General features: G+C 45.0%; 2 protein-coding genes across 2 annotated transcripts; both read right to left on the bottom strand.

Annotated features, from left to right (window-relative positions):
* Positions 1 to 75: 75 nt before the first annotated feature.
* Positions 76 to 5,248, bottom strand: LOC109762293 (uncharacterized). Its single transcript, XM_020321127.4, has 8 exons — positions 5,054 to 5,248; positions 4,785 to 4,950; positions 2,934 to 3,044; positions 2,616 to 2,750; positions 1,933 to 2,037; positions 1,071 to 1,240; positions 879 to 978; positions 76 to 623 (listed from the first exon to the last, which is right to left on the bottom strand). The coding sequence occupies exons 1-8, from the start codon at positions 5,167 to 5,169 to the stop codon at positions 381 to 383; spliced, it is 1,146 nt and encodes a 381-aa protein (XP_020176716.1). The 5' UTR covers positions 5,170 to 5,248; the 3' UTR covers positions 76 to 380.
* A 1,482-nt stretch (positions 5,249 to 6,730) lies between these two features.
* On the bottom strand, positions 6,731 to 12,650 carry LOC109762290 (uncharacterized). The gene is made up of 4 exons (XM_020321124.4): positions 12,381 to 12,650; positions 11,926 to 12,214; positions 7,834 to 7,885; positions 6,731 to 7,740 (listed from the first exon to the last, which is right to left on the bottom strand). Exons 1-4 carry the CDS (start codon positions 12,512 to 12,514, stop codon positions 7,130 to 7,132), a joined length of 1,086 nt encoding a protein of 361 aa, XP_020176713.1. The 5' UTR covers positions 12,515 to 12,650; the 3' UTR covers positions 6,731 to 7,129.
* Positions 12,651 to 12,655: the final 5 nt, after the last annotated feature.

Below are 12,655 nucleotides of genomic sequence, written 5' to 3'. Positions count from 1 at the left end.
AGATCAAATATCAAAATAGCAGCAGGAGATCCAAACGAGAACTTCCAGGTATACATCCAACTTCGACACGAGGTAAAAACATCCAAGGCGGGGCCAGCACTGCGGTGCTACTATATATATGTCCATCACAAGGCTTAGATAGAGTTGCTAACATTTTCCAGTTGCTGCCCACAAAAACCAGGTCTGTGGCATTTGTGCGAACAGCAGCAAAATTGTGTTCCCGAGTTGGAAGGGAAACACACACCACGATCGCCAAAATCAGGTCTATATTTTGAAGCTTGGTTGGGAACTACGGTGCTAGTTACTATATCAAGTCATGACGCTGATTGGTAATATAATTCGACTTTTCATGATATATCGAGCAACAGGCGGGATAGAGATCAGATCCTGAGATCTTCTATATCTGACAGAAGGGTGGCCCCGCCTGCCGATCTTTCGTCGGGCAGGCTAACCACCAACTGCCCACAGGCACCGGCTATGTCTTGACCCATCTCCTGGCGAACGGTCGTTCTGATGCTGTAGATGCCTCTCAGGACCTTCTGAAACTTCTTGATGCTCTGGTCACTGCTTGTCTTGAACGTGCTCGCTGAGCCAATTGGATTGAATGGTATCAGGTTAACAACCTGTCAGTGATTAGGAGAAGAGTGATGATTAGTTTCAACATGCGACCATCAATGAAGATGAAATAAGCAAAATTGCAAAGCACTCGAAAATCCATTATGATCAACAGGTCATGGCATTATGTCCTAGCTGCCTAAGAAAAAATAAACTGATTTGAAGCACACATTCACATCAGATGCAGTTCAGAACTTCAGATGGTTCACAACAGTTTTGAAGAAGAAGAAAAAAACATAGTAACAAGAGACAACGTATCTCACCGCTTTAAAATTTTCAAGTAGTTTACCAAGCTTGTGGGCATGCTCCTCCTGATCGTTCACTCCATCAAGCATAATGTACTCAATGAAGATTGTCTGCTTGCTGCAATGGAACATGGAAGCGAGATCGTTGATACTTAAAACTACTCCTAAAACTTTGGCATTGACAAAGTCGTGACATTTGTAGAATCTTACCTCGCATTTTGATACGATTGTAATGCATTCATTAGCTTTGCTAAAGGAAAGGCCCGTGCAGCAGGCATTATATGACATCGTATGTCTTGGTCAGGAGCATGCAATGACACAGCTAAATTTATATTTGGAAGATCATTGTTGAACTTGTTGATCGAATGGATAATCCCAACCTGCAGTACATCACATAATATTACGATGTACACTAAGATTTACAACAGTTGCTCCAAGTCCAGTACTACATGATGATCAATTTTTTAGCTACATTAATCCTAAACAAAACTCGACAGTTCAACTAAATATTAGCAGGGCATACTTACACCATGATGAACCATAGGGTACACAAGCCATAAAAGTATGCATAGCACAAGAGCACAAATTAATATCAAGTTATCAGCATCCATAAGTCTTCGCCAGACAAAAGGACAGGAACAAAGGTAAACTGCAATACAGGTTTATCCGCTTATGGAGTCTAGACTGTATGCAGCTTCAATAATAGGTGGAGTAAAAAAGGGAAATGCCTGTCTTATGATCCAGGTAACCAACAACATTATTACTTGGACAGCAAAATAATTAGCAACACTAAAATAGAAGATGATCACTCAGCAGACAAGTACATCCTTACTAATAATATCCAATGCCCACTGCACTATTTGCTGGTTATCATTGCACAGTTGTCAACTATATCTTCCACGCAATTTTCCAGTGTGGTTTATCACAAAACAGGGGCAATGATAGCTCATCCAGAAAGTCACTTTAATAAGTGTTCAATAAGGTTAGCTACTAACATACGATTGTCATCAGAAAATCATCTCAAGAATGATATTTCAACATGCAAACAAGCTACTTATGCAGGTATGCTTACAGTAGATACAGTAACTCTCTTGGGTGAAATCTGAAAGGGAAATCCTGTCAAGACTTGGATTGCTTCAACCAAAGCAGTATAGTTGTTTAATGGCTCCCCCATTCCCTGCATATAAGGCAGAGCAAGTACATAAACTGAAAGTCATCTAGAGAATACTGTTTACCAGACATCAGATCCAATAAGATTATCTACCAATTTTCTCACTAATAACATGAGCACTAGTAACCCAATTGGCACAGTAGTTTGTCTATAAAGACACACTGTACACATAAGATAGTGGAAGCACTCACCGATACAAGTACAAATGGTTTTCCATACAATAATTTGAACTTGCATGAATGTTATGAACACATGTATATGTAACATGAAGCACAGTGATCCTGCCTAGCCACATACAAGAACAAACCCATACAGCAGCCAACATTTTGCAAACAAAAATCATAAATTTACAACCATCGATCATGAAACAACAACAAATATACAACGGCAACACTGAAAAAGATGCACCATGGCTTTGACTTTCTGACCATAAATTACCATGCAAAGTACACACGAAAAAATCAATAATAAAACCAAACAACACAAATGAATCAGGATAGGATGATGAAAAAATTATAGTGGGCATGATTTTCTTTCGAAAAGAAATATCAGGGAACTTGTAACACATTAAGAATTAAAATTACCATGAAAACAATGTTTCGAATTTGAGAATAGCGGGTTGCATGGACCAGCTGCTCAACAATTTCTCCAGAGGAAAGGTTGCTTTTGAATCCCATTGTTCCGGTAGCACAGAATCTACAGCCCATCTTGCACCCAACCTGTGTTATATTATAGAGCAAAATGAGTCGCAAGCTTAACAATGATCATAGTATGCTGCCGCACAAAAGGTTACCAACAGGTCCACAGAAGCAATACTACCTAAACAATTTACGCCATTACAAACAAGTGTTTAGGTCTTACTAAAGCACTGGTCGTTCAATATGAAAGGAAAATATATCTACCTGTGATGATACACACAGGGTTGAACGCACTCCTCCAGGGCGTGTCTTCCCATCATACTTCCCCAGTCGTGAATCATACCGCATAATCACTGCTTCTACAGATTCCCCATTCTAGAGCCCAAAAAAAAATTGAAGTGTGATTAGTCCAATACCTTTGATATTAGAAGTTAGAACAAGCTAACAAGTAAAAAAAATTGTGCCACCAAATGGAAACAAGCAAAAGTATCTGACAACAACAATAACAAAAGGAGAGGTGATCCACATGCAAGCAACCAAATCAAGTCAAATTGGCAGTGATGATGAAATGAAATGGTACTGAGTGGCATGACACAGTTCAAGATGTGGTTGTGTAAAATTCAGATTGTTAGGAAACTATAAAACTAATACAGCACACGCTGTCATAAATCCAACACAACTTGAAGCACCCAAGCTTTGGATCATGTGTATTATTGTCATGTGGATGGGTCACCCACACACTAAACCCAGCCGGCCCTAGCTGACTCCAATTAAGAGATATAATTACAGTTATCTTAAAGTTAGGAATAGTAGCGTTTAGGCTAGGGGTAATCAATTAGAGGTAAGACATCACTTAGCTTGGGCCTTAAGCAAATAAGGGGTATGACACATCTTAGCCTTGGCCTTAAATCAATTACAGATAAGATATTTCCTTAGATACGAGGTTTGTTTAGAATCAATTTGTTAGGGCCAGCTCTATCTAAAGAGCCTTGGCGCATCCATTTTTATCAAGTAAGAAAATTACAACATATCTCCCATCTACTTCATCCTCTCAATCCCCAATATAATTATAACCCCTCCCGAATTAGCCATACTACTCTGCCACCTATTGGTATATAACCTCATAAATCCCAGTTCACTACAATTATCATGATCACCTGGGCAGGCGGCATATCTAGAGAGCAAGAAAACATGCTAACATATTGCTACTGAAGGTACAGATAACAATTTGTACATCAATTTCCTCAACAACATTCATACAAGTGGCTGATGCTTGCTTGCACTTGAATCAAACAGCATAATTCTTTGACCAGAATTGGAATGAAGTTCATAGACAAGTACCGATACATTTTGATTAGTAGCCCATAAACACCACACATGTAATGAGCCTGAGATAATTTAGATATTTATTAGTGTAGGTCACATTAGACAGCAAAATACTTCAATAGGCCCTTCTACACGCTATGATCCAGAACTTATGCATAGTTCACTGGAGAAGTTCATGGTGAGGCTTGATCGATAAAATGTTTCTCAAGCGGCCATTCAATTATGGTCCCATTAAATTATGCATGTTTATCAATATCCAACCGTAGTAGAATCAAAAGGGACAATCTTTTGCAAAAGCAAAACACAAAATCTATAAACCAGAAAGGTGCTGAGAACATAAGGGGAGAGTCAGTGAATTGTCCTATATAAAGGTCCAAAACCAGGGTAGGACTGCAGGTAACAAAAGCAGCACTAAGTCAATCTCTCATATCTAGGCACTAGGACTAGGATAACAAGGGAAACTATAACATTACCAACTTATAAACGCTTGTCCATTGACACAATATCCTAAGTTAGCCCCCTCAACTCCCTGTAAGACTCATTTAGCCCCCTCTTAATTCTTGCTCAAGCTCTGCGACTGGATGCTTGCATAGTAAAAACTAGAATGATGCAATGTCATGCAAATGTGCAGGGAAACAATCAGGAAGGGTGAAACGATGTGAATCCCAAAACAATCACCAGGTCCTAAAATGCTTATATACAAGACCTAAAAAGGCTTACAAAACCAAACCGTCGCACCCTACATCACCGTCCCCAAAATTGATCTGACGCGAGCAGCTAGGCAGTCACCTGGAGGCGGATGAGCAACTTGGTGGTGGTGCGGTCCTTGGATTCGGCGGCGGCGGTGAGGGTCGAGGTGGTCGGCCGGAACTTGTTCCGCAGGAGCGCGTACGCGGCCGCCGAGAGGGACGGGACGCCGTCGAGGTCGCTGCACCTAGGGTTCTGCAGCACGTACCTGCACACGCCGACACAGAGTGAGCACGACCGCTCGAAACAAGGGGGGGAACGGAGATGGGGCGCGGCGTGCGCGTAGGGTTCTAGGGGTTAGAAAGGCGTACTTCCAGATGGTAGGGATGAAGGTGGGGGAGATGCCGGCGGCGTCGAACTCCGCGCGGATGTAGGCGGCGTCGAACACGGAGCGGCGCGCCGGCGGCGACGACGACGACGACGCCATTGGGGTTCGGTAGGGGGGAGCGGAGGGGAGGGGGCGGTGGGGAGAAGGGGAGGGGGAGGGGGGCTGAAGCAATGTGTGGGTTTGTGGGGGTTTTGAGTGGGAGTTGCTTGTAGAAATGAAACGGACCAGGTAATGATTAATTTGGGAGCCAGAAATTAGGGATGAGATTTAGGTTTTTCAAATTAAGGATGAGATCTATACAGTAGTAGCGTCAAGTTTAAGATATAATGAAAAACTATACTCCCTCCATCCATATTAATTATTGCGGATCGGAGGGAGTAGCTTACTTTTGCTCTTCCTTCGAGTTCCCCTTCCTCGATAGCCCGTGGAAGGGCACCTCTTTCAGTTATCATGCCTGTGGTGTGGTGGATTTAGAAGTAGCAAAACATAGCATTCTGGACGACGAGAAGCCCAACATCGTCAGCCTACTCGACACAATCAAGGCAAAGGTCCCTCCCCTGACGTAGCACAGAAGAGCGTCTTCAGTTATTATGCTCCTGCGCGTAGTGGTTTTAGAAGTAGTGTAATGTGTCGTCTTCGACAAGGAGCGGCCCAACATCACCAATCTACTCACCACAACCAAGGCGGAGGCCCATCGCCTAACGCCAACCGAAAGAGCACCTGTTTCGTTATCCTACTCCCGACATGGCGAATTTAAAAGTAGCGAAACATGGCATCTTCGTCAACGAGCGGCCCAGCATCTCCGTCCCATCGCAATCATGGGGGAGGTCACGAGCTCGTAGCGTGTTGGAATTAGAAGTAACATAGCACGGAATAGCCGGTAAGTACAAAGGTGGTGGGTCTACCGACGAACTTCCCTCGGTGCGTATCACTTAGTGTTTACTTTGGAGAAAGGGAATGAGAGTACACAAAGGAGTTTGTTGGGGCATTAGGTTTGGAAAGTTGATTACTAGTCTCAATCCCATATTTTGCGTATGTCGTTGTGAAATAGCAGTGGGAACTTGAGAGAAAATCTCACCCTAGGTGAATTAAGAGGGGTGCGGAAGAGATACATAAGATTTTTCTTAATTCAATTTCCCATTCTTTCCTGAATTCCCTTGCCCCCCACCCCCAACCAAACAATGGATTATGTCCCGTATTCTTCGAATTCTCATTCTCTGCCAAGCTGTTGGAGTGTTACTTTATACCTTGGTGCTGTTAGAATGTTGCGTTATACTCCCTCCGTTCCAAAATAGATGACTCAATTTTGTATTAACTTTAGTACAAAGTTGGGTCATTTATTTTGGAACGGAGGGAGTAACTTGGTGCGTTGCCCTCTCAGTTTGAGGCGCAAGGCACAATTTTGCCTTCTAGCCATGAATTGAGGCGCACACAACACCAAAAAAGAACCGAGTATATTAGGTGATCATCAAACCAAGCTAAACAGGTAGAGTATACTAGGTATTTTTGCCTTCTAGCAGGGCAGATTTTTCATCAAACAAAACAGGCTATCTTGCGACAGATCATCAAACCAAGCTAAACTGGTAGTGTACTAGGTGATCATCCACCAGCAGTAGGGATGTGTTGGACATATAGAATAATACTTCAAGATAATGGACAGTTATAAATTCAATAGGAATGTATAATATGTTAAGGAGCATACTTGTTCAGTGGATCCGACACGGACTGATAATGTTTGTTACAAACACTTTCACACCAAAGGGAAGAAGAGAACATTTTCAATCCAAATGAAGAGTTCCATGAGTTCTACATAAAGTGGACCGATTGATACTATTTAGTACAGACGCTTCACTTCAAAGGGGAGAAGAAAACATCATGTAAATGAAAATTCATAGATAAGACACCAAATTCCAGCAGAGTGCCATATAGTTAGATCCAATAACAATGAGACCAAGTACATGACCATCGAGACATCCCAAACAGCTCCAGAGTCCAGACAACAATGTGGAAAGATAACTATCATTTACCCATCGCCTCCAGGCAACAACAAAAACGGTAACTACAGCGCCAACAGTGCTTCGACTTTTGCAATCTGCTCTTCTTCAGTCATCGGAGCTGGGGTACTGTTCGTCTCATCGTAAAGGTCATGCTTCCATTTTTCTGTCTGATGATCACCGGCCTCCTCGTGCATGTTGCTTCTTCCACCATACTGGTAGTCAAACCTGTCTCTGCCCCTTCCCCCTCTGCCAGCAAAACGCCCTCTTGGATCATAGCCATTTCTCTGACCAGCACCCCTGTAATCAGAAAATCCCCTCCTGGTATCTCGATCATCAGGCCTTATGAATTCCCGTGAATGGTAGTTTCTCCTTTCTTCTCCCATCCCAGAGGTCCACCCAGGTTGATCAGGTATACGTGATCTTGAATTCGGTTCTGTAACAGCAGGAGCTGATTCTTGCCCCTCCAGTGGCATTCTCATCTCCTTAAATCCTGGCCTCCTTTTGGCAACCGGAGCGTCTTCCTGCAACTTGAAAAACCCATCGTGCTTCCATGTAGAATCAACATCACTGTGTTGTTGAGGCTGCCCAAACTTTTCCTGCAAACCATGTCCCTCAGACCTGTGTCTATCTCTATCATCGAGATGCTCATTTTGATCCCTTTGTCTTCCATAATCTTTAAAATGAAAAACAAAAAATACCCTAAGCAAAAGGATGGAAAGATAAAGTAGTGCAGAAAGTAGAACTAATAAAGGCAGCTCCCCACTACCTTGGCGACCATAGCGTCGACCACCTTGCCCAGCACGTTCACGCTCATCATGCTGTACATACAAGTACAAGTAGCCTAATGTTGTTAATAAAGTGGACATTTGAAGGTATGTGTCACAAGAGAACTACCACTAAATCACCAGAAATATAGCACTTATGCACGATGACCTGACAACAGAGAGATATTCTTTAGCAACAACCCAACATTCTGATCACAACTAGTTCCGTAACAGCACAAGCAATTAACATGAACATGAATACCAATGTAAAAGAAAACACATAGTCTTTGCTCAGCATCCATGTGTTGTACAAGGTAGATCACCGAAGTATATGTTTTTTAATACAACTGGACTCTTACAAAAATGAATAAGCGTAATTTGATTTAAATGAGAAAACGTTATGGGAGAGCATCTAGACTCTAGAACATCTTTGTAAACTAGGAGTACAATATAGGCTCAACCAAATTGAATCAGAAAGACACTAAAATGAGTAGAACAGTACTCCCTCCGTCTCTAAATATACAGGTGCCATGGGATCCATGATCAACCTTCAAAAGAAGTTTGACCATCAGTATATGTGAACACATACATGAAAATTTTAGCACTGCCTTTCTCTTGCAAAATACTAACACAAACTATTACCTATATTATAATATAACAGAACACATAGTATAAATCTTGCATTGTGGTCTTGTGGACCAACAACAACAACAAAGCCTTTAGTCCCAAACAAGTTGGGGTAGGCTAGAGGTGAAACCCATAAGATCTCGCAACCAACTCATGGCTCTGGCACATGGATAGCAAGCTTCCACGCACCCCTGTCCATAGCTAGCTCTTTGATGATACTCCAATCCTTCAGGTCTCTCTTAACGGACTCCTCCCATGTCAAATTCGGTCTACCCCGCCCTCTCTTGACATTCTCCGCACGCTTTAGCCGTCCGCTATGCACTGGAGCTTCTGGAGGCCTGCGCTGAATATGCCCAAACCATCTCAGACGATGTTGGACAAGCTTCTCCTCAATTGGTGCTACCCCAACTCTATCTCGTATATCATCATTCCGGACTCGATCCTTCCTCGTGTGGCCACACATCCATCTCAACATACGCATCTCCGCCACACCTAACTGTTGAACATGTCGCCTTTTAGTCGGCCAACACTCCGCGCCATACAACATTGCGGGTCGAACCGCCGTCCTGTAGAACTTGCCTTTTAGCTTTTGTGGCACTCTCTTGTCACAGAGAATGCCAGAAGCTTGGCGCCACTTCATCCATCCGGCTTTGATTCGAAGGTTCACATCTTCATCAATACCCCCATCCTCCTGCAACATTGACCCCAAATACCGAAAGGTGTCCTTCCGAGGTACCACCCGGCCATCAAGGCTAACCTCCTCCTCCTCACACCTAGTAGTACTGAAACCGCACATCATGTACTCGGTTTTAGTTCTACTAAGCCTAAACCCTTTCGATTCCAAGGTTTGTCTCCATAACTCTAACTTCCTATTTACCCCCGTCCGACTATCGTCAACTAGCACCACATCATCTGCAAAGAGCATACACCATGGGATATCTCCTTGTATATCCCTTGTGACCTCATCCATCACCAATGCAAAAAGATAAGGGCTCAAAGCTGACCCCTGATGTAGTCCTATCTTAATCGGGAAGTCATCGGTGTCGACATCACTTGTTCGAACACTTGTCACAACATTATCGTACATGTCCTTGATGAGGGTAATGTACTTTGCTGAGACTTTGTGTTTCTCCAAGGCCCACCACATGATTCCGCGGTATCTTATCATAGGCCTTCTCCAAGTCAATGAACACCATATGCAAGTCCTTCTTTTGCTCCCTATATCTCTCCATAAGTTGTCGTACCAAGAAAATGGCTTCCATGGTCGACCTTCCAGGCATGAAACCAAACTGATTTTTGGTCACGCTTGTCATTCTTCTTAAGCGGTGCTCAATGACTCTCTCCCATAGCTTCATTGTATGGCTCATCAGCTTAATTCCACGGTAATTAGTACAACTCTGAACATCCCCCTTGTTCTTGAAGATTGGTACTAATATACTCCATCTCCATTCTTCTGGCATCTTGTTTGCCCGAAAAATGAGGTTGAAAAGCTTGGTTAGCCATACTATCGCTATCTCCCCGAGACCTTTCCACACCTCAATGGGGATACAATCAGGGCCCATCGCCTTGCCTCCTTTCATCCTTTTTAAAGCCTCCTTCACCTCAGACTCCTGGATTCGCCGCACAAAACACATGCTGGTCTCATCAAAGGAGTCGTCCAGTTCAATGGTAGAACTCTCTTTCTCCCCATTGAACAGCTTGTCGAAGTACTCCCGCCATCTATGCTTAATCTCCTCGTCCTTCACCAAGAGTTGGCCTGCTCCGTCCTTGATACATTTGACTTGGCCAATATCCCTCGTCTTCCTCTCTCGGATCTTGGCCATCTTATAGATGTCCCTTTCACCTTCCTTCGTGCCTAACCGTTGGTAGAGGTCCTCATATGCCCGACCCCTTGCTTCACCAATAGCTCGCTTTGCGGCCTTCTTCGCCATCTTGTACTTCTCTATGTTGTCTGCACTCCTATCCAGGTATAGGCGTCTGAAGCAATCTTTCTTCTCTTTAATCGCCTTCTGGACATCATCATTCCACCACCAGGTATCCTTATCTTCGCTTCTCCTTCCCCTGGACACTCCAAACTCCTCCGAGGCCACCTTACGAATGCAAGTCGCCATCTTCATCCACACATTGTCCGCATCCCCTCCTTCCTCCCAAGGGCCCTCCTTAATGACCCTCTCCTTGAACACCTGAGCTACCTCCCCCTTGAGCTTCCACCACTTCGTTCTAGCAACTTTGGCACGCTTATCCCGCTGGACACGAATCCGAAAGCGGAAGTCAGCAACCACCAGCTTATGCTGGGGTACAACACTCTCTCCAGGTATCACCTTACAGTCTAGGCACGCACGCCTATCTTCTCTTCTCGAGAGGATGAAATCAATCTGGCTAGAGTGTTGGCCACTACTAAAAGTCACCAGATGTGATTCTCTCTTTCTAAAGAGGGTGTTAGCTACAATCATGTTGTAGGCTAGAGCAAAGCTTAAGACATCTTCTCCTTCTTGATTCCTGATGCCATAGCCAAAGCCCCCATGCGCCCCTTCAAAACCTGTGTTAGATGTACCCACGTGGCCATTGAGGTCTCCTCCTATGAAGAGCTTCTCACCAATCGGTACACTCCTAACCATGTCTTCCAGGCCTTCCCAGAACTCCCTCTTGGTGTTCTCATTGTGGCCTACTTGCGGGGCATACGCGCTGATAACATTGAGAACCAAGTCCTCAACTACCAGCTTGACCAGGATAATCCGGTCCCCACGTCTCTTGACGTCTACCACTCTATACTTGAGGCTCTTGTTGATCAAGATGCCTACGCCATTTCTGTTTGCAGCCGTCCCCGTGTACCACAGCTTGAAGCCGGTATCGTCCACCTCCTTCGCCTTCTGTCCTCTCCATTTGGTTTCTTGGACGCAAAGGATCTTGCATTGTGGTCTTGTGGACCGCAGAAAACAAAATTACGACTTATATCTGCAGATGGAGGAAGTGCATAATAAGGAGGTACAAGTTATATTACTATATAATTCTATACACTTGACTTCTAGAGAGGAAACCATACCATTGGAATAGGACAATGTTACATCACTACATACTGAAATAGCTGAAGGTTTGCAACCCAACATGTAAGGAAGTAACATATATATATATATATATGGGATCCCTATATATATATATATATATATCAATGTGTGAACAAACAAATACAGAACAAAATGGGCTGATGAGATGTAATTTAAGACAATTAGCCTTCTTCTTGCTAGTTTATACTCCTAATTCCTAGATAGCATTAAAGATAGACATTTCATAACGGAACCGGCACAAGAATTGGCAGTTACTTCTCCAGCACATGTAAACATTCAAGCCGCGATCCTCTAACTGTCTATTAAGTGCATCGTTAACAGCTATCAAAGCCACTGAAAGCATAGAACATAACCCACTGACAAGAACCCCTTTCTGCACGTGTATGTGTAGAAGACAAGAACCTGAAAGAACGAAGATCTAGGCCGCCAGGCCTCTCTCGTCTCGGAGAACCGCTTGGTTCCCCTGGGAGACCTCTCGTGCCTCGCGGGAGGGTCCTCCTTGGCGTCGCCCGGCGGCGGCTTCCCCTCCCCGCGCCCCGGATCAGGACCGTCGCTCTGCCCCTTCGCGTCCTGCAAGTGCCTGTTCCTCCTCTCATCACGGTTGCCGGCATCATCGGCGGCCTCCTCGGGCCGACGCCTGTGCTGGCTCCTGTCGGACTCGTGCCTCCTGTCGTCTCTCCGCCTCCTCGGGCTACCAAAAAACGAGTTCCGGAATGGGGTCAGCACGGGCGCGAATCGCATTGCGACGGGAGCACGATGCGCCGATCGGGAATCGTGAGCACAAGGAACCGATTGCTAATCTGAAAAATTCCAGCGAGACGGATCGGGGGTTGCGGCGGATTGGTCTGGGCGCTTACCTGGGGTCGTCCCGGCGCGACCTGGACGAGGAGTGCGGGCGCCTGCCGTGCGAGTCGCGGCCCTCCCGCCGGGACGCCTCGCGCGGCTCCCTCGCCGTCGCCGCCGTCGCCGTCGCCGTCTCCGTCGTCGTCATCCTCTTCTTCTTTCCCCACCACTTCGCTTCCCCCGGCCTGGAGCGCGAGCTAGGGTTTTTACCCGGAGCCGGAAGGGTGCGGGTGCGGTGCGGACCCGAGCCCGACCGGACCGGACCGGACCGGACCGTACGAGGCCGCGG

Source organism: Aegilops tauschii, chromosome 4 (genome assembly GCF_002575655.3).
Source record: "Aegilops tauschii subsp. strangulata cultivar AL8/78 chromosome 4, Aet v6.0, whole genome shotgun sequence".
Taxonomy (NCBI): Eukaryota; Viridiplantae; Streptophyta; class Magnoliopsida; order Poales; family Poaceae; genus Aegilops; species Aegilops tauschii.
Note: the sequence above shows the minus strand (reverse complement) of the source record. Positions and strands in the feature narration are given on the sequence as shown.

Coding starts and splice junctions, on each gene's coding strand:
- LOC109762293 (XM_020321127.4), bottom strand. CDS start 5,169: ATGGCGTCGTCGTCGTCGTCGCCGCCGGCGCGCCGCTCCGTGTTCGAC. Junction 4,951..5,053: donor TTCATCCCTACCATCTGGAA/GTACGCCTTTCT, acceptor CGGCGTGTGCAG/GTACGTGCTGCAGAACCCTA. Junction 3,045..4,784: donor AGTTGCTCATCCGCCTCCAG/GTGACTGCCTAG, acceptor TTTGGGCTCTAG/AATGGGGAATCTGTAGAAGC.
- LOC109762290 (XM_020321124.4), bottom strand. CDS start 12,514: ATGACGACGACGGAGACGGCGACGGCGACGGCGGCGACGGCGAGGGAG. Junction 7,886..11,925: donor CTAGATCTTCGTTCTTTCAG/GTTCTTGTCTTC, acceptor TTGTATGTACAG/CATGATGAGCGTGAACGTGC. Junction 7,741..7,833: donor TCGACGCTATGGTCGCCAAG/GTAGTGGGGAGC, acceptor TTCATTTTAAAG/ATTATGGAAGACAAAGGGAT.